At 44.3% G+C, this 19,855-nt stretch overlaps 1 protein-coding gene across 2 annotated transcripts in view; it reads right to left on the bottom strand.

Annotated features, from left to right (window-relative positions):
• Positions 1 to 1,936: 1,936 nt before the first annotated feature.
• Positions 1,937 to 19,855, bottom strand: part of LOC130126656 (uncharacterized protein C14orf132) — a 31,265-nt gene continuing 13,346 nt past the window's right edge. Inside the window, exons 2-3 of one of the 2 annotated variants that reach the window (XM_056296265.1) lie at positions 18,680 to 18,747; positions 1,937 to 3,736 (exon numbers count right to left, since the gene is read on the bottom strand). In XM_056296265.1, coding sequence (XP_056152240.1) covers positions 3,500 to 3,736; positions 18,680 to 18,682 — 240 coding nt within the window. In that variant the 5' untranslated portion in view covers positions 18,683 to 18,747 and the 3' untranslated portion in view covers positions 1,937 to 3,499. The remainder of the gene's footprint in view (positions 3,737 to 18,679; positions 18,748 to 19,855) is intronic. The other variant, XM_056296264.1, reaches the window with a different exon arrangement.

The raw sequence follows: 19,855 nt of genomic DNA, 5'->3' as shown, positions 1-19,855 counted from the left end.
AACATATTTTCCGAGCTGCAGTTTTTAAACACCGTTGCCCATTGGCGTTCATCAAACGTAATAAATAGTTGCATTTCACCCTCACATCAGGCACAAAGTCACAGAACACAGCCCCGGAAGTGGCTGGCAAGCAAGCAGGACACAGACAGACAAAGACATTCAATGAAGTGGAACTATCCTTCTGGCCACTAAAAGAGAGAGAGAGAAAAAAGAAAAAAAAAACACCATGAGAGTGAATTACAGGAACAGCAATCAGGTAAATTTGTGTTCTCTCCTCTCCAAGTTTGGTGTCAGCAAATAACAGTAACGTTAAGTTGATGTGCTAGTTTGCAAAGCATCTCTCCCGAGTCTGCCGTGATGGTTCCACTTCATCCTCTCATCGAAGCTGTAAACATTGACACCCGCTTTGACCCGAGGGGGAGGGGCAGATCCTTTGCGTAGTGGGCGTGTAGGGCCAGCTCTGCGTCGCCTTCCTGAGCCACAAAACTGAGTGCTTGCTATGGATTAAAGGAAGGATGTAGGTCCTAGACCACAATAAAGGGCAACTCCACTGAAAAGGACAGCAACCACTAGACGTTTGATTGAATTACTTCCTCAAGTGGACAAACCCATCCTTACACTGTTGTGTTTCCTTCCATTTTGCTGTGAATGTGGTTTGGTAAAACCGGTGCAGAGGCTGTGGTAGGGGTGGTGGTGCACAAAGAAGTGTGTGCAGGTGGTGTGCACACAACCTGTGACCGTGTCAAAATGAAGGATGGTGCCATCCTAGCACAGCATCAATCTCACCCGATGGCTCAGCAGTGACTGGTGCTGTCTGCCCATTGGTTTGGCATCAGCAGGAGCAAGACCAGACGCTTGAATCAGGCAGAGAAACAAGGGGCTTTAGACAGCCCTTCACACAGCGAGACATTGTGCTCGAATCCAAAAATAGATTAAAAAAAAGAAAAGAAATTCAGTTCGGTAGCCTATTCTTTTGTGTGTCATCTGATGCATTCTGTCATGATTTAATGGTTCTTTAGCGATAATTACGTCTCTTTATTTGCCAGCAGAGGAAAACAACGTATGTTAATACTGAAACTTTAATAGTAACACATATTTCTTACAAAAAGAGCTTTGTGTGTGTGGGTTACAACATGTTGAAATACTTCCACATCAGCGGCTTAGTAAAAATAAAAACAAGCTTTAAAAAGACTTTCTCTCGACATAGAAATACAGTCCTTGACTCCTGGTAAAACGCTGGGTTACCATGTTTGGATATCTCTTACAACTGTGTGCTAGGATGCAGTAAACCAGTACTCTAGGAACAAATGGTTGGACATGTAAACTGTATGGACACATACAGACACAGGATATGAGCATCTTCTAACATTTAACAGTTGGTTTACGCCTCTCCCAAAAAACAGTGTCTTTCCAGATTACCTGCAGCTCACTCTCTCTCTCTCTCTCTCTCTCTCTCTCTCTCTCTCTCTCTCTCTCTCTCTCTCTTTCTCTCTCTGTTGTGTGTCTGTGTATGACTGGATCTTGTATGAATGACACACTTATGTCACTTGGTATCACATAAAGCCCAGGTGATGTTTTCAAAAGGATAGCGCCCTCGGCAGAATATCTGTCATTGATTTTAAGGTTGATGTGCCTCACGGCGTTTTCTCTTAGTGCACATTTTTACTACTTTCTCCATCTCTTCACCTGCTGTAACCCAAGCTTGTGGAAAAGAAACTGAAAATGTGCACGGTAGGCAGCCTGGAACACCTTTCCATTGTGGCGGCTGTGAAAATTGAAAGGTTACCAGCTGTAGCTTTTGTTTTAAATGCAATGTGATCCATGTTGTGTGCATATGTTACGCGTTAGTGTATGTGTGTGTGTGTGTGTGTGTGTGTGTGTGTGTGTGTGTGTGTGTGTGTGTGTGTGTGTGTGTGTGTGTGTGTGTGTGTTGTGAGTGTGTGTGTGTGTGTGTGTATGTGTGTGTGTGTGTGTGCGTGGTTTAACTGAATGCTGAAAATCAGGCACAGAAAGGACATGGCTGCCACCAAATCCTTGGATGTGTCTCAAACCGAGTAAAGTTAATGTTCCCAATTAGGCAGCAGGATAATCCCCGGGGAAACGGCAGCCTCTGGACTCCACAGTATCGGAAAGCTGACTCACTGAGCAGTAACAAATTTAAAGAGTCGGGCTTGATCCAGACCATAAGTGAGTACTTTCATATCCAAGAGGCTTTTAAAATGTGAATCCATGGTTTGCGGGGATGTTCTAATATTTGTGCAAAGATCAGCACAGATTATCAATGAGGTTATTTGCATTTAGCTTTGTTGACATATAATAACATTTTAGATGGTGTGAGAGGGATTTTTTTTTTTTGGAATCAGCAAATTTCTTGCAATAAAACCCTTTACAAGGAAAGAGAGAACTTCCATCTTTTATGTAGCAGTCCCTGTTCAATGCAAAGAAAAATTAAACATATGGGCATGAAAGGGTAATTGGACATCGGTATACTGTTGCTATTGTTCCACTTTGTTAATATCTGTTTTTTAATCCATAATAGATTAATACCATAAATGAAATGAGCATGATAACATAATGCTATTTTGCCATAATTATCCATGGATACTATGTCTATGACAGAATAGTAAGCTGACTTATTACCAAATAACTAAAATGACAACATCATTGTTTCCATTACACTGATTTTGCATAACAAACAATGCAATACAGTAAAATTTAGCATAAAGCACATTAGAAAAAGCATTAGAGTCAGTATTTACTTCTAAATTTCCTGCAAATAAAATATGTAAGACACAATTAGCATGTACGCTGTTAAACATATTAGTCTTAAAATGACTTCTTAACTACCAGGGTCACAGGGCTGGTTGACAACATTGGTTTCCCCATCATCCTCTCTTCTGAGCCCCTGAATCGCTTAGCAACCATCTTGGAGAATATTTAAGATGGTCCAGATCACCTCCCATCATAAGCCCCATTTAATCTCCGCCGCCCAGCTCTGCATGATAAGTGAGTGTGTCGTCTGGGTGGAAACATGGAAACAAACTTAAGAAGGAACAAAAAAAAAGAAAGAAAGAAAGCTCCTTGGATTCTGGTGGGTGGGGGGGGGGTAGGTGTGTTGTTTCAGCCTCTTTGCTTGAGAGCTTTTGTACACAAATGTTCCTTTTCAAACTTCCAGTTACACGATCCAAAACTCATCAGTGCCAACAAAAGCACCCGAGTCTTTGTTCCTCTAAGAGAGGAAGTAGTAAAATACAGCCTACGTCGTTACACATTCCACAACATTGGGGGTCCACACTGAACCAGAAGTCAGACGGGACGGAGGGAGAGAAACATATGGGAAACGAGAGAAAGGCAGGAAAAAAGAGAGGGAGAGAGAGAGAGAGAGCAGGTGCATCTTTCTGTATAGGTGTGGACTCCCTTGAGGGCCCGGACACCTGGACTGATCAGGACGTGACCGCGTGCACTCGGTTTTTCCCATGTGCACGTGAGCACGAGCTCATCAGAAGGTGAAGGCGTAGACGACGCCCACCACCACTATGTTTCCAATGGTGGCGACGATGGCGATCCAGAGCCAGATGGCATCACTGGACATGGACTGCTGCTCGTCCAACTGGGCCTGCGCCGAGGCGGCAGAGGCGGCGGCGTGGACGCTGGCCGAGGAATTGAAAAGCGAGTGGTCGCCGCTGTAGTCATCGTTTGGCGAAGAGTCCATGAAGGCTCCCGTCATGACGGGGATCTGGGAAGGGCAAAAGGAGGGGAGAAGGAGTGGAGAAAAAACGATTGGGGAGGTTGTTTAAAATGTTTGTGCTGCTAGTTAACCTGCAGTCGACGGAAGAAAGAAAAAGGAGAAGAAGAGAAAGAGAGCTGTATATAGACAGGAATGTCAGTGATGATCGATGGCAATCTGGGGTGGTTAATAAGAAAGAGAAGAGTAGGGCAAGGGGAAAAACATTTAAATTGCTTTTTTTCAGTTTCACCATCTCTGTTTAACTTGCATTTAAAAATGAGAGATAAAGGGGGAGAAAATAGGAGCAAAATGGCTGTATTTATATACAAACCCCAATTCCAATGAAGTTGGGACGTTGTGTAAAATATAAATAAAAACAGAATACAATGATTTGCAAATCCTTTCCGGCCTATATTCAATTGAATGCACTACAAAGAAGATATTTAATGTTCAAACTGATAAAACTATTGGGTTTTTTTTTACAAATATTCATTCATTTTGAATTTGATGCCTCCAACACGTTCCAAAAAAGCTGGGACAGGGTCATGTTGACCACTGTGTTACATCACCTTTCCTTTTAACAACACTCAATAAGCGTTTGGGAACTGAGGACACTACTTGTTGAAGCTTTGTAGGTGGAATTCTTTCCCATTCTTGCTTGATGTATGACTTCAGTTGCTCAACAGTCTGGGGTCTCCGTTGTTGTATTTTGCGCTTCATAATGCGCCACACATTTTCCATGGGAGACAGGTCTGGACTGCAGGCAGGCCAGTCCAGTACCCACACTATTTTACTACGAAGCCACGCTGTTGTAACATGTGCAGAAGGTGGCTTGGCATTGTCTTGCTGAAATAAGCAGAGACGTCCCTGAAAAAGACGTCGCTTGGATGACAGCATATGTTGCTCCAAAACCTGTATGTACCTTTCAGTATTAATGGTGCCTTCACAGATGTGCAAGTTACCCATGATGCCATGGGCACTAACACACCCCCATACCATCACAGATGCTGGCTTTTGGACTCTGAGCTGATAACAGTCTGGATGGTCCTTTTCCTCTTTAGCCCAGAGGACACGACATCCATGATTTCCAAAAACAATTTGAAATGTGGACTCGTCAGACCACAGCACACTTTTCCACTTTGCGTCAGTCCATCTCCGATGAGCTCGGGCCCAGAGAAGCCGGCGGCGTTTCTGGGTGTTGTTGATATATGGCTTTTGCTTTGCATTAGTTTTAACTTGCACTTGTAGATGTAGTGACGAACTGTGTTAACTGATGATGGTTTTCTGAAGTGTTCCTGAGCTCACGTGGTAATATCCTTTACAGAATGATGTCGGTTTTTAGTGCAGTGCCGCCTGAGGGGTTGAAGGTCACAGGCATTCAATGCTTGTTTTCGGCCTTGCCGCTTACGTGCAGAGATTTCTCCGGATTCTCTGAATCTTTTGATGATATTATGGACTGGAGATGATGAAATCCCTAAATTCCTTGCAATTGTACATTGAGAAACATTGTTCTTAAACTGTTGGACTATTTGCTCACACAGTTGTTCACAAAGTGGTGAACCTCGCCCCATCCTTGCTTGTGAACGACTGAGCCTTTCGGGGATTCTCCTTTTATACCCAATCATGACACTCACCTTTTTCCAATTAACCTGTTCACCTATGGAATGTTCCAAACAGGTGTTTTTGAGCATTCCTCAACTTTCCCAGTCTTTTGTTGCCCCTGTCCCAGCTTCTTTGGAATGTGTTGCAGGCATCAAATTCAAAATGAGTGAATATTTGCAAAAAACAATAAAGTTTATCAGTTTGAACATTAAATATCTTGTCTTTGTAGTGTTTTCAATTGGATATAGGTCGAAAAGGATTTGCAAATCATTGTATTCTGTTTTTGTTCACGTTTTACACAACGTCCCAACTTCATTGGAATTGGGGTTTGTGTTAGACAGACAGACAGACAGACAGACAGATAGATAGATAGATAGATAGATAGATAGATAGATAGATAGATAGATAGATAGATAGATAGATAGTGAATGCAGCAGTAAAGTAGACATTCCATGACAAATTGAAGTGTTTAAATCTGGTACGTTCTGTCATCACTGATGATTCATTGAGCTCTTCGTAGTGTGCTGAAACTTAAAGTCAGTTTCTGTTTCTTTGACAGTATCAGCTCACAAAAAAGGAGGCAGTTAAATCGACCCAGTAAGCTCACACCACTTTGCAGTTCCAACACAGTGACCGAAACCTTCAGTCAGCAGTTGCAAGATTTCTCAAGTTAATGGGTCTCTCTTTCTCACTCTCTCTTTTTCAAAGTTGTGTGCATGTGTGTGTGTGTGTGTGTGTGTGTGTGTGTGTGTGTGTGTGTGTGTGTGTGTGTGTAATACACAGGAAGTAGGGCTTGATTAACATGGAATAAATATTTCACATGTGGCAAGTGAAAATGATTTATTGCTTGGGACAATTAGAGCCCCTGTGAATGATGGTCATCAGAGCAGAAGCGAGTGAATGCGTATGTGCACGTCGTGTGTGCATGTGTCTGTCTCTCCATCTGTCTCTATTGTAGCAAAGTGTAAGGCTGTGGAGAGGTTGCTTAAGGGGCCCCTTACCACACTCAGATTAGAAAGCATACTCCGCCTTGGATGTCGGAAAACATTGCTAAAAATACCTCGGATGGGTGCCGAGCACTCTCGCATACACAGAAAATCTCTCTTGCCTGCTCATTTGCTCACCTTCCCTCTCTCACACACTCTGTCTCCCTTGTTTCCCAGTGTACACTGTACACACTGACTAATTTGCAGAGACGTTAACTCACGCGCACGTGCACACACACAAACACACACAGACTCACTCACTGGTTCAGGGGTCTTCCCTCGCACAGGGGAAAAAAAGCATTCTGATGCTCTTCATCCATTGGCCCCAGGTGGTGAATAATCACGTGACATATCCTGTGGAGGGCCTGCTGTTCACATGAGCATGATGGAGGTGGACATGCATGTATGATGTCCAGCAACCAGGCTGCCCAAGCCCCCCCCAACCCATCCCTAACTCACTCATTATAATTTCTGCTTGCTCCTGCTGTTTTCATCCATTTTAAGGGGTTTATTTACAGAAAATATAGAAAACATTCAATACATATGCAAATATATCACTTTTTAGTAACTTTTTTTTTTTAGAGCAGCTATGCTGAAGAGTCAGGAGTGGATTTTTCGTCTGCAAAAAAAGTAAGTAATTTGAAAGTGATCGTCATTAGGGATGCCTAAAATTTGGAAGTTGAAGTTATAAATACAAAAGCATATTTGTTCAAGTTACCACTTGCAAAATGTAACGTTATTAGATGCAGTGACTTGATTATTTTTTTAAACATGTGAATTAAGTATATTATCTAAGGAATATATTTACATACTCTATGTGTTTCCTCTTTTTGTCAGTGTTGTATATTTTCTGTCTGGGGCTCCCTCTCTACTCATTTATCCAAGCCCTGCAACTCCCATGTGCCAGGGCACATGAGTTTATCCCAGTGAGCAGTTCCGCATTACTGGAATAGAGGAAACCACAAGAAGGTGCATCCCAAGGCATACGAGCACTTAAGTGAGGCAATGAAGGCAATCTCTTTTGCACTGACATGGGGAAACCAGTGCTTGTAGATGTGCATGGATGAGTGGCTTACATAATAAAGCAACGCTATTGACCAAAACGTCCCGGAAACCATACTGTGGGCTGAACTTCACTTACCTTGGCTTTTGATGGGTGCCTTGGACAATTTAGCTTTTTTCCTCACAAACACATGAACATCCTATTTCTGAATATTCCTCATGCCGTCTTGGTCTTGAATAATGGCTGGAACTATGTGTTGCATATGGCACAGTCCAATCAATGGTAAAACAAATGCAATGAGGGGAAGTTCAGTCTGCAGCACGGCACCACAACACCTGCTCTGCCTCCACAGTTTTGATTTATTTGTCCGAGCTGCTTTACAACCTGTGCCATTCTAAGAGGATGATCACAGCGACTGTGTAACTGAATGGACTGTAATTGCCTCTTGGGGGATTGTTGCACCAGTAAGTGCCCTGTGAAATGGCTTTGGAGAAAAAAAACAAAAACAAAACCTGAATGAATGTTATTGGATAGTGGGGGAGACCAAAACACACTAACGCCTAACCACAAAAGCTCTCAAAGTACAGGGAGCAAGAGGAAATCAGACAGACCTGTTGCTCGCTGCCCTCCAGGATAACATGTTGTTGTAGCCGCTGAGCAGTCTATTGATGGAAGCAGCCATGAGACCCAGGCTTATTTGCCATCAATATAAACAAAACCAAAAATAAAACTCGGGGAGTCTGGGTAGTGTGGTGGTGTATTCCGTTGCCTACCAACACGGGGATCGCCGGTTCGAATCCCCATGTTACCTCTGGCGTCCCTACACACACAACAGGCCGTGTCTGCGGATGGGAAGCCAGATGTGGGTATGTGTCCTGGTCGCTACACAAGTGCCTCCTCTGGTCAGTCGCGGAGCCTGTTCGGGGGGGAGGGGGAGCTGGGGGGAATAGTGTGATCCTCCCACGCGCTAAGTTCCCCTGGTGAAACGCCTAACTGTCAGGTGAAAAGAAGCAGCTGGCGACTCCACATGTATTGGAGAAGGCATGTGGTAGTCTGCAGCCCTCTCCGGATCGGCAGAGGGGGTGGAGCAGCGACATGGATGGCTCGGAAGAGTGGGGTAATTGGCCGGGTACAACTGGGGAGAAAAAGGGAAAATAAAAAAAAACTCAAGATAAACAAGCAGTTTTCTTCTCTTCTCATTTTATGATAGTTTTCCCTCCAAGTCAGGGATAATTGATGAGCAAAATGAAAGAACGAATCATGGCACGTACATTATCAGACTCATTGCATGGTTATACCACCAAGCTCAAATGTGTCAGACGTCACGTACTGAATGGTACGTACTCCATGAACCGACTAGTCCTGATCTACTGCTGCATATGGCAATACTTCTTAACTGCAAAGCTTGAATTTATCAGATACCGGGAGATAGGTCGTGAACTGAATGGGACATTGAATCGTCTCCATGCTGGAGAGGAGGATAATTGAAGTGGCATAGAACGGTAGATCAAGCAGCCGTGCCTGCCGGCCTGAATTCAGGAAACAGAACGTTTTCGGTGAACGTGCTGCCGTCCTTCTTTATCAGACTTCAAGCTGTCAAATTTCATTGTCCAAAAAAAAAAACACCCACTAGTAGAGACTAGAAAAACATGTTTTGGCTGTTCCCATTTCTGATTGAAAAAGCACACCGTGGCAGACTGGGGTGTGCACCAGCTGTCCTGAGTTCGTTAGGCTAATTAATTAACTTGGGACAGATAAATTGGCTCCACATCTCAAACAAAGACACTCCAGAACCGGGGGGGGGGGGCTGCAGAGCTCTGGCCCCGCCAAAGAGGCTATGATAAATGTTTTTTTAGTCTTTCAGCATCATTTTAACTCTGGTGTTTTTAAATTCTTGGCTTTAATAAAGGGGCTGTTGTGCCCTCATCGACCATCTGTGTCCATGTCTCTGTGATGGGGCAGCCCAGCTGTGGTGCAGATTTGCCACACACATTTTGAATCTGTTTCCTTTAAATAAACCATTCAGTTTTGCTAACGCCTTGGTTAAGTTAACAAAAACCAGTCATTGTGCAAATCGTATCTTAAGATGTAATCAATGTGATGTTCTGATTTTACAATTGCTGTGTATTGTTGTACAGTATTTAAGTAAGTGTACAGTTTCAAGTGTGTGAGCCCTCCACTGGACCATGGAAAGCGTTTCATGAATCAGATGAATTGAGGACTTGCATATCAGACGCACTGGAAACTTGAATGACCCAAAAAGCATGAACGTCTGATTCATTACTCGACTCTACTCATTCAGCAGAAAGAATCAAACTGTCCTCCGCCATTCAGAGATGAGTTTCCCGTCTCCTTTACTAAGGCATCTGCTGGGCAAAGGTTACCGACGTTGTCTCGGTCCAGGCTCCTGACAGACATTCAGTCTTTGGCCTTTTTGCCAGTTGTGTGTCATTAATTATATACATTGAGTTTCCTTTATTAATCCCCTTGGGGAAATTAATTTACTACAAATTAACCCATCCTAGCTGTGATCTGTGTAGCTAGGAGCAGTGGGCTGCCGCCTTCATGCTGCGCCCAGGGACCAATTCCAGTTCTTTTCCCATTGTCTTGGTCAGGGATACAGGCAGGAGTATTAAGCCTAACATGCATGTTTCTTTTGATGGTGGGGAAACCGGAGCACCCGGAGAAAACCCACCGCCGACACGAGGAGAACATGCAAACTCCACATGGAGGACGACCTGGGACGACCCCCAAGGTTGGACAACCTCTGGGTTCGAACCCTGGACCTTCTTATTGTGAGGGGACAGTGCTAACCACTGGGCAACCATGCCACCAAACAAAACATAAATAAATAAATAACACCCCATCAGAACTGAACGGAACCAATGGGGAAGGAGAGGCAAGAGGTGTTGTGGTTACACCGCCCCGAGCTGCCTCCCCGGCACGTTCAAGCCACTCCCCCAGCTCGGACGTGCCGGAAACATCCGAGCGCTCGGCTCGCGCTCTGAGGAGACGAGCGCTGCACTGCACCAGGTGTTTGCCATCACCCATCAGGCACACCTGTGGCAATCAGGCAGCCTTCTACAAGAAGCCTCCCAGAACGTCTCTCAGTGCTTCGACGTACTGAACCCTGCGGTAAAGTTCTGACAAGCTCTCCAGCGTTCCTTGCATTCTGTTTATTCCCCAGTGTCTTATCTTCGTGTCTCTGTTTCCTCCCAAGACTCTCCCTCCGCGATTTCCACGGCTGCCCGCGTCTCCCTCGTCCCCAGCGACCTTCACGTTTCTCCCCGGACCTCTCCTGCGATCTCCCCCCTTGTCCCTCCATCTGGACCCCTCCTTTCGGACTCGACTTCCCGGATCTCGGACCTGGACTTTCTCGGACAACCCCTCTTGGATCACGGACTGGACTTTCTCGCCAGGTGCACGCACATTTTTTTTCAACACCTCCTGGTCATTTACATACCGCACCACACATTGGCTAAAAACACTCACACATAGTTATTCACGCAAACCACGGGACACCACACATAGTTTATTCACACATCCCACTAACAGAACGCCTTTTTTCACCATACATTTCCCTCCCACAATAAAACCTCCCTTTGTAGCTTTTGAAGTCATCTCGTGTCTGTCTGTCTTGGGTTTCGCCACACGGGTCAGGTTCTGGTGCGCAAGCATAACAAGAGGCAAGTATTCATTCAGAATGGCAGCTCCTAGGGCGTCCGGGTGGCGTGGTAGTCTATTCCATTGCCTACCAATATGGGGATCGGCAGTTTAAATTCCCATGTTACCTCCGGCTTGGTCGGGCGTCCCTACAGACACAATTGGCCGTGTCTGCGGGTGGGAAGCCGGATGTGGGTATGTGTCCTGGTCGCTGAGGCAGAACTGGGGGAAGAGTGTGATCCTCTCACGCACTATGTCCCCCTGGCGAAACTCCTCACTGTCAGGTGAAAAGAAGCGGCTGACAACTCCACATGTATCGGAGGAGGCATGTGGTAGTTTGCAGCCCTCCCAGGATCAGCAGAGAGGGTGAAGCAGTGACCAGGATGGCTCGGAATAGTGGGGTAGTTGGCCGGATACAATTTGGGAGAAAAAGGGGGAACCCCCCCCCCTCCCAAAAACAAAGAATGGCAGTTCCTGTGTTCCATACACCACACGACCCTGGGAGTGCTGCTTTATTCTGCCCCTCCCCAATAGTTATCGTGCATTTGGAACAAACATAGTTACACAAATGTTTAAATGAGGTAATCCAACAATTCATTTTTGTTTTTCCTTCACGAGGAATGGAAAAACTACATGTGGAGTGGAAAAACACAAAATCATCTTTTACAGTCGCTCTGGTCCATCAGTGCAAACTGAAAAAGCAAATTAACTCATCCACTCATCCGCAAGCTTTACTATTTAAAAACTAAGCTAAATGTGACTGCAGTTAAACTCTGGAACAATTAGGTGTTGTGTTTGTTCTACAAGAGAAAGCAAATAGTTCCATTTTTGGGCCAGAGGAAGTGCACAGACATTTCGTCTCATAGGTTTTATCACTGCACACAACTGTATCAACCTCAATCTTAACCACTCTATCAAATGTCCCATAAGGAGATCAGCAACTGATGCCATTGACACATCCTGCAAGTAATTCTGGCAGGAATGTTTATCCTAAGCCTACTTGCAGTTCGTGCCAGCGCAAAATAAATAAATAAAACCGGATTGTATACTACATAAACAAATCCCAGACAGTGGTTTGAACCTCTGTTCCATGTTTGCATTGCAAGCAGTAAGAGAGTAGCCACTGCACTTCTTCAAACCAAGATCCTTATATGAGATCAATACATTTGGCACTAGTCACATATAGCATATTGACCTGATCTCTCTCTGTAAATCTGATGGAGAAATCCAAGGGTTTTACATGGGCTTGTTCACCCAAAGAGGACAGGTGAGACCCCTCGTCTCAGGCCTGGTTCTTGCCGCCCAGATTTACAGCTGCAGCTTTCATTGATTTTCCCCATCTCAGCAGCCTGGCAGCATTTCATAGTAAATCTTATAACTCAATAGAACAAGTGTAGTCCCAGCGATCCCAGCTGGATATCTGAGCCAATCTGTCAGTTTAATAGAAAGTTTCTGTTTCTTTCTCATTCTCTCTCTCTCTTTCTCTCTCTCTCTCTCTCTCCCCGTCTGTCTGTTATATGAACAACACGTGTGTCCACTTTCTTCCCATCACTATATCTTACCTGGTGCAGACTCATTCTCTACATCAACGTAAAAACAGCAACATCACCAACCTCAAGTCTGGCAATTATGTATTGCCGTTTAGTGATACACTGCACGTTAACGGTAGCATGATGACCAGAACTCTGAGGTCAAACTAGTTGTCAGCTGTAAAACATTGAAATCAACGACAAGCTGAAGTTGATTTCTCATTTTTTGCCAGATGAGAAATGTACTTCAGTGCTCAAGAAGCACTTGGATAGAATCATATTTGTATGACATGGATGAGAGCGAAAGAGAGCAAGAGGGTGATGGAAACACAGAGCTGGAGATGGGGGTGCGTGTGTGTGTGTGTGTGTGTGTGTACTTGACACATCTGGGCTTCTCTTATTGTTCCAGTGTCTGACATCTGACATGTGTGCGTGTGCATCTGAGTCTGAATGGCTATGGTCCATAACACCCCTGCTGCACCAAGAGACTCCAGCAACACAGAGAAGAAGAAAAAAAATCACCCATCCTTACCACTAAAACCACTAACACCACAACCAGCAAAAGCCCCCAACACACAGGATTGACAGAAGACAAGGAATTTAGGGAATTGGTGTATTTTAAGACCGGCACTTTGACGATGACTAAGGATGTCATCTTTAATCTTCCAGAAAATACTCCTCTCTGCTCTCAGAGACGGGGATTTAAGAGGAACCCCAGCCATCAGGACGTGCAACACATTGGCTGGTTTTGAAAGTAATTTCCATAGATATTCATAGTTTTTTGTTTTGTTTTTTTTTGGATGGGTGATTATAGTAGAAAATACCTCCACCAGTCTTAAAGATTAGACTGTCTAATTTCCAGTCATCTTTTAATTATTATCATCCATAGGAGCAAATTTGTACGTTAGGAATCAAACTACTTTCAACCCCACAAACAAAAGGTGAAATTGTCTGAGTCGGTGCTCGTAAAGACAGCTTTCCATTTCTCTGAGATCCTAAAAACTAAGGTACAATCTTTTGTGTGAGTTACAGAAAAATCAAATTAAGTTCTTTTAAACCCCCATGCCTTATAAACTTAAAGTGTCGGGTCCATCTTGAAGATGAAGTACGAAGAAATGTCACCTTCATCAGAAAAATCTTCACAATCATGAAGATATACTTGTGACTGTTTCTAATTTAACCGTTTCTCACAATGACTTCCTCACTAAACGGTTGCTCACCAAGCTAAGATGCAGTAATAAAATAATAATAAAAATAACAATAATTAATATGGTACTGCAGAGTGAACTCAATGCGGCTAACAGAACTGGAGCTATCATTACCCTAGCAATACCCGTAGCGACATACAGCTTCAACATCATCAATTGGAAACTGAACGACGTCAAGATACTAAACACCAAGACAAGAAAGATGCTGACCATGGAGAACATGCACCACCTGAAAGCAGATGTCGACAGGCTGTACCTACCAAGAGCTTAAGGAGGACGAGGTCTGGTCCAACTCGAACTGACCTTCAAGACTACCACTATCGGGCTGGATGCATACCTGACAAAAACAGATGACCCACTCCTCTGACTAGTAAAACATCAGATCTACTCCATCAATAAAGAAGCTGCACAATTCAAGAAGGAGCTTGATGTCCCCCACCAACAGAAAATGAGGCAACTACCATCTACGCCAAACGAGTGAAGCAGAAGGCAAAACACCATGGCCATCGGCAACTGCAAAAAACCTGGGAGGACAAAGCAATGCACGGGAAGTACCCAAAAAGAATGAAAGACGCAGATGTGGACCAACAAAAGACAGACCAGTGGCTGAGGAGCACCGGACTGAAAGCAAAGATGGAGGGCCTGATAATCGCTGCACAAGACCAGAGCCTGGCAACCAGATCCTATCACCATCGCATCATCAAAGATGGAACAGACCCAAAATGCAGAATCTGTGGAATGTACGAAGAAACCATCGACCACATTGTCTCAGGTTGCCTGGAACTGGCAAAGACCGAGTACATATACAGCCACAACAAGGCAGCAGCATACCTGCACTGGAAGACCTGCAGCAGTTACAAGAACAAGACGACTGAGAAGCGGTACGAACATCAGCCAAAAACGGTCGCTGAAAACAATGACATCACCATCCTCTGGGACATGCCCATCCACACTGGCAGAGAGATAAAAGCCAACAAGCCCGACATCGTTATCAAGGACAGGAAGCAAAAGAGGTGCATGTTCATCGACATGGCAATACCATCCGAAAAACAACACCTCAGTGAAAGTCACAGAGAAGCTGACCAAGTACAAAGACCTGGAGATTGAAATCAACAGGATGTGAGGAATGAAGACCGAAACAACACCAGTGGTCATCAGAGCTCTAGGACTCATGAAGAAGGGAATGGAAAAGTTCACCAACCGTATCCCAGGCAACATCAATATCCATGCAGTCCAGAAGATCGCCCTACGCAGAACAGCCCACATATTACGACGAGTACTGTCAATCAAGTGACATCTGCCCTACAGTGCCTCAGGTCCATAGATTGGATCCGGCTCTAAAGGATGTAAAACAGGAAACATGAAAGAAATAATAATAATAACAATAATAACTTTATTTATATAGCACTTTCCTAATGATTTAGGTTATTCACTGATAGGATGCCACCATGACACCAATTTAATGGAAATACACATACTGTGCATTAAGCATGTACATCAGCGATATAGTATATTCATGTATTTTACATGAAACTGACAATCTTCGATGATAGTGGGGGTGTTTCTCTCACACTGGGGGTGTTTCTCTCACGCTGCAGACACTGTTGCAAGATAACACAGTTTTCAAAAGTCACAGCAAAAGGTTTTCCCACCACAAACTAGGACCATCAATTAATCATGGGGGCACACATTTTAATCATGTATAAAGTGGATTAAATTTCAGCATATGTTTTAAGGTATAGTTTACACCCAGGAAGATGTCATAGCAAAGCCTCTGAGAGGATTTCTTTTTACACCGCTCTCAGGTTTCTGTGTGGAACTTCACTCGTTTTTTTTCTTGTTTTTTTTTTTGTTGTTGACTTTTTCCCACCCCTTTTTCTCCCCAATTGTATCCCACTCTCCAACCTGTCCCGGTCGCTGCTCCACCCTCTCTGCTGATCCGGGGAGGGCTGCAGACTACCACATGTCTCCTCCAAAACATGTGGAGTCGCCAGCCGATTCTTTTCACCTGACAGTGAGGAGTTTTGCCAGGGGTACGTAGTGCATGGGAGGATCCCACTATTCCCCCAGTCGTCCCCCCCGCCCCAAACAGGTGCCCCGGCCGACCAGAGGAGGCGCTAGTGCAGCGACCAGGACACACACCCATATCCAGCTTCCCACCCGCAGACATGGCCAATTGTGTCTGTAGGGACGCCCGACCAAGCCGGAGGTAACACGGGGATTCGAACAGGCAATGGAATAAACTGGTATGCTACCCTGATGCCCTGTGGACTTCACTCTTGTATTTGACAATGTGGAGTCATGTCATCTCTTTCATGTCGACTGCAAAAAATAGTTTTTGTTTTTTGTTTTTGTTCGATATCTCTGTTATGAGGTTGGGTCACTGATATAATGTGTGCTCAGGCTGCAAAGACAAAGCACAGGTCGTGGCATAGACTGCAAAAATATCGACTTAAACAGCTCATTTGATCTAGTCTAAGAAAATATACCAGTGGGATGAGATAATTTCACTCATTTCTACTGCAAATTAACATGTTTTTCAGAATTTTCTTGTATCAAATTTTATTGATGAAAGTGGAAATATTGCTACTTGCAAAAAGGCCAGGGTAGGGCAGATCCCTTGTCCAGATGAACCGTTGTCATATTAAAAATCTCATCTCAGGAAAATTGTGAAATTTTGAAAAGTCAAATTGCACTTGAAGTAAGTCAAATCTTTTCACCAAATAGCCAGACTTCTGATTTGGTCGTAGAAAAAAGTACTCAATCACTTTTTTAAGATGGACATTTACTGTCTAGACAGCACCATTGGTTTTGGCCAGCAATGCCCATAGAACACAAATCGGATTGCATTACCACAGCACCTGCTATCAACTGTGGACGGAGACTAGGCAATAAAAATCAAATCAAGTCCTTATAAGTCTCTCATAAGAACTATACTCCTATGCTGATGGCTCCATCTTCACTTTGTGGATCGTGGCCATCTTCCAATGTCAGCTGCCTAATCGTAATGATAACCTCATCTCTTATCCATAATGTCACTGCTTCACACAATGCTGTCCTTGCCCCCTTCCTCTGCAGCGGGGAGGTACTCGGGAAGAAACAATGGCTTTTTCTCGACAACCTTGGGAACGACGAATATATAATACAAGCATCCCATTCCAGAGCCCAGAATTGCCCCTGGGTGGGATACTGCCAGGCATGAGATCAAATTGCAGCGACCCACATGCAGGATGGTTCCAGCCGCACCGAGAAACCATCCCCCAACTTCCTCTGTTGCTTCACGGAATATGTGTCACGGTATATGTGAGGAGCTTAGTCTAAGTCAGGGACTATTAAGACGAAAGAAGATGACTGAAAGGCAGAAAAAAGAAAACACAGTAATTTATCTGTTGCTGGCGTCAGCCACCCCTCCGGCTCTGACCATGGTTGCTCATTCACTCTGCCATACAGAGTTATTTCAGGGGCATAAGTGGAAGATCTTAATTGAATCTCCAGTCAAGTGGTTCAGGGTGAGGGGCTAGCCCTTCTCTGCACCCACTCTGTCCATGCAGAGTGACCTGAAAGACACCGAGGAAGTTTGATCTCCGCTCAGCTGAACAGGAGTAGAGTAATAAGCAGAAGGAGAGAAGCCTTTGTGGCTTTTAAAGGGATGGAGAGGACGAATAGCTTTCCCCAGAGCCATTCTCGGTCCGTGAGTCATGGTGCCGCTCCGTCCTGCTCTTGTATGGTCCTACGAGTACTACCGTTTGAAATCGTTAAGAGAGACCAATCATCATGAATCAGAAACGCAGTCAGAATATGTTTTAGTTACACAATAAATTTTCACATACACGTCACCGAACTTGATGCATTGCTCACTGTGATATGGAAAAAAAAGAAGAAAACAAATACAAACAATTTTTGTGTTCACTTTTCATTAGGAATTTGGATTTCCAAATAGTGCAAATATATGATATAGTCAATATTCTATATCTGTATGTTATGATGGATTTTCTTAAACTGTTTTGCTTTTATTGATGGTAGCGTTGGTATAATTATATTGTTGATCACCCACACATGTTGTTCACACTCAGAAACACTTTTTCTATATCCCACTTTCCACCTGTGTTGCTTGCCGATATCCATCCCTCCCACCTCACTCCTAGTAGCACTGAAAACACCTAGCAGAGTCAGACAGCCTCATGAGAGGTGTAACTGGAAGAAACAGAAGAGGGAGAAGACTGATGCGTAAAACGATGCGTTATAATGTTAATACCAGCATATCTAATAGGGACTGTTTTCAGCATCACATTGCTTTGTGATGGTGCACATGTTTCCGATGGCCTAGATTAGACAAAGGGTACAAGCTGTTTGCTGAAAGTTTTGCTTCTACCCACCTCTTATGTTGGTGATGAGCCAAAAGCAAATTAATGCAAATCTCATCTGTTAAGTGACATATTTATGCGGAGGGAATGAACTCAACCATGCCATTATCGAGCAAAATGGAGCCCAGTATGCATTGTCCTCAACCTCCACCAATTCCCCATATTACTCTCTTCTTCCTCTCCTATTGTCGGCTAGTTTCAAAATCCAGCTTGAGCAGGCTGCAAAAAGATTCACATCCCTGCACCTCCAGGTCCAGGACTGCATACCAGCTCATATTCAGCATTCTGCCACCATCACCTCCAGCCCTCTCTTCCAAAAGTCATCCTGATCATTGCTCCTCCCAGTTTAGCAATGACCTTCCTCCAGTCAGGAAGCCAGTCCTGATCCACACAAGGTTATAAACACATTTTAAAGTAGAACCATATATCAGCACCGTAAATCATATCCCCACTCTTTACTCTGATTGCTCTGGAAGAAATCCCCTCTGCATTTCTTGTGAGCGTATGTTTTCATTTGGTGGAAAATGAATGTCAGGGACAGAACGGATCTGACTGTTGCTCTTCACACTATGGGCTGCTTCCAATATTTTGTCTCACCATTAAGGGATCTCTTACTGTTTGCAGCCACCGTCAATTTCTCCAGGAAGAGAGCATCAACCAAATGACTGAAATGAGAATGCAAATGTGTTAGCGCTATTTAGCTAAATCACGTTCAGTCATCACAAAGCAGGCAGCTGGACTGAAGAACACTGAATGAGCTTGCTGATAAATGGTAAGCGTGCAAATGACTATGTAGACAGATTGTAATAACACTATGCATTAGTGCCAGAGAGGGAGAGAAAAAAAGAGACCATGCATACAAAATGACCCGCGTTTAATTAACAATCAGGAAACTTAGGCCACCTTCCAACATAATATAGAGCCTTAATTTCCAGAGCAAAACCTTATTTGTGCCTCAGGTGCGTGCTGTTGGCCTCATGAGAGACAGTACCAGATATATAGGAGTACACTTTACTCAGAGAGACTCTGGGCTCGCATCGCTGCCATAGAGTTGATGGCTTGCAGTACGGAGCACAATCTCAAGGAGGGATGGCTGACACAGTTATTTGCCATGGCTGTTTCATTGGTATCCTGCCTCAACAGTATCAGTAATTTCAGTAACTCCTCCAGGTCCCACATAGCATGATGTCTCACGGTGGGATACCTCTGCTGGGAAATGTGAGCGAAAAGTAACAGAGGCCATAGAGAAAAGATCGACAGATGGAAGAAAATGCTCACTCGCTTGCACATACAGTACGCGCACTCGTGCAGATGTGTAGAAGAACGCACACGCGTCTTGTAGTGCAGGCATAACGTGTTTGTTCATCCATTCCTTACACATTAAAACGTTTGCTGTGTAAAACAAAACGGTGTTCTTCAATGTAGAACAAAACTGCAAGGTGCACAAGGCAGACTAAGATGCAAAATTCTCAGTTGGTTGAAAAAACTGAAACCCTCAATAGAGGTTTAACAGAATAAATATAGATCAAAAAGCTACAGAGGGGTGTCCGGGTAGCGTAGTGGTCTGTTCCATTGCCTAACAACACGGGGATCGCCGGTTCGAAGCCCCGTGTTGCCTCCGGCTTGGTCAGGTGTCCCTACAGATACAATTGGCCAAGTCTGTGGGTGGGAAGCCGGGTGTGTGTATGTGTCCTGGTCGCTGCACTAGCGCCTCCTCTGGTCAGTCGGGGCACTTGTTCGGGGGGGGGGCTGGGAATAGCATTATCCTCCCAC

Source organism: Lampris incognitus, chromosome 16 (assembly GCF_029633865.1).
Source record: "Lampris incognitus isolate fLamInc1 chromosome 16, fLamInc1.hap2, whole genome shotgun sequence".
Taxonomy (NCBI): Eukaryota; Metazoa; Chordata; class Actinopteri; order Lampriformes; family Lampridae; genus Lampris; species Lampris incognitus.
Note: the sequence above shows the minus strand (reverse complement) of the source record. Positions and strands in the feature narration are given on the sequence as shown.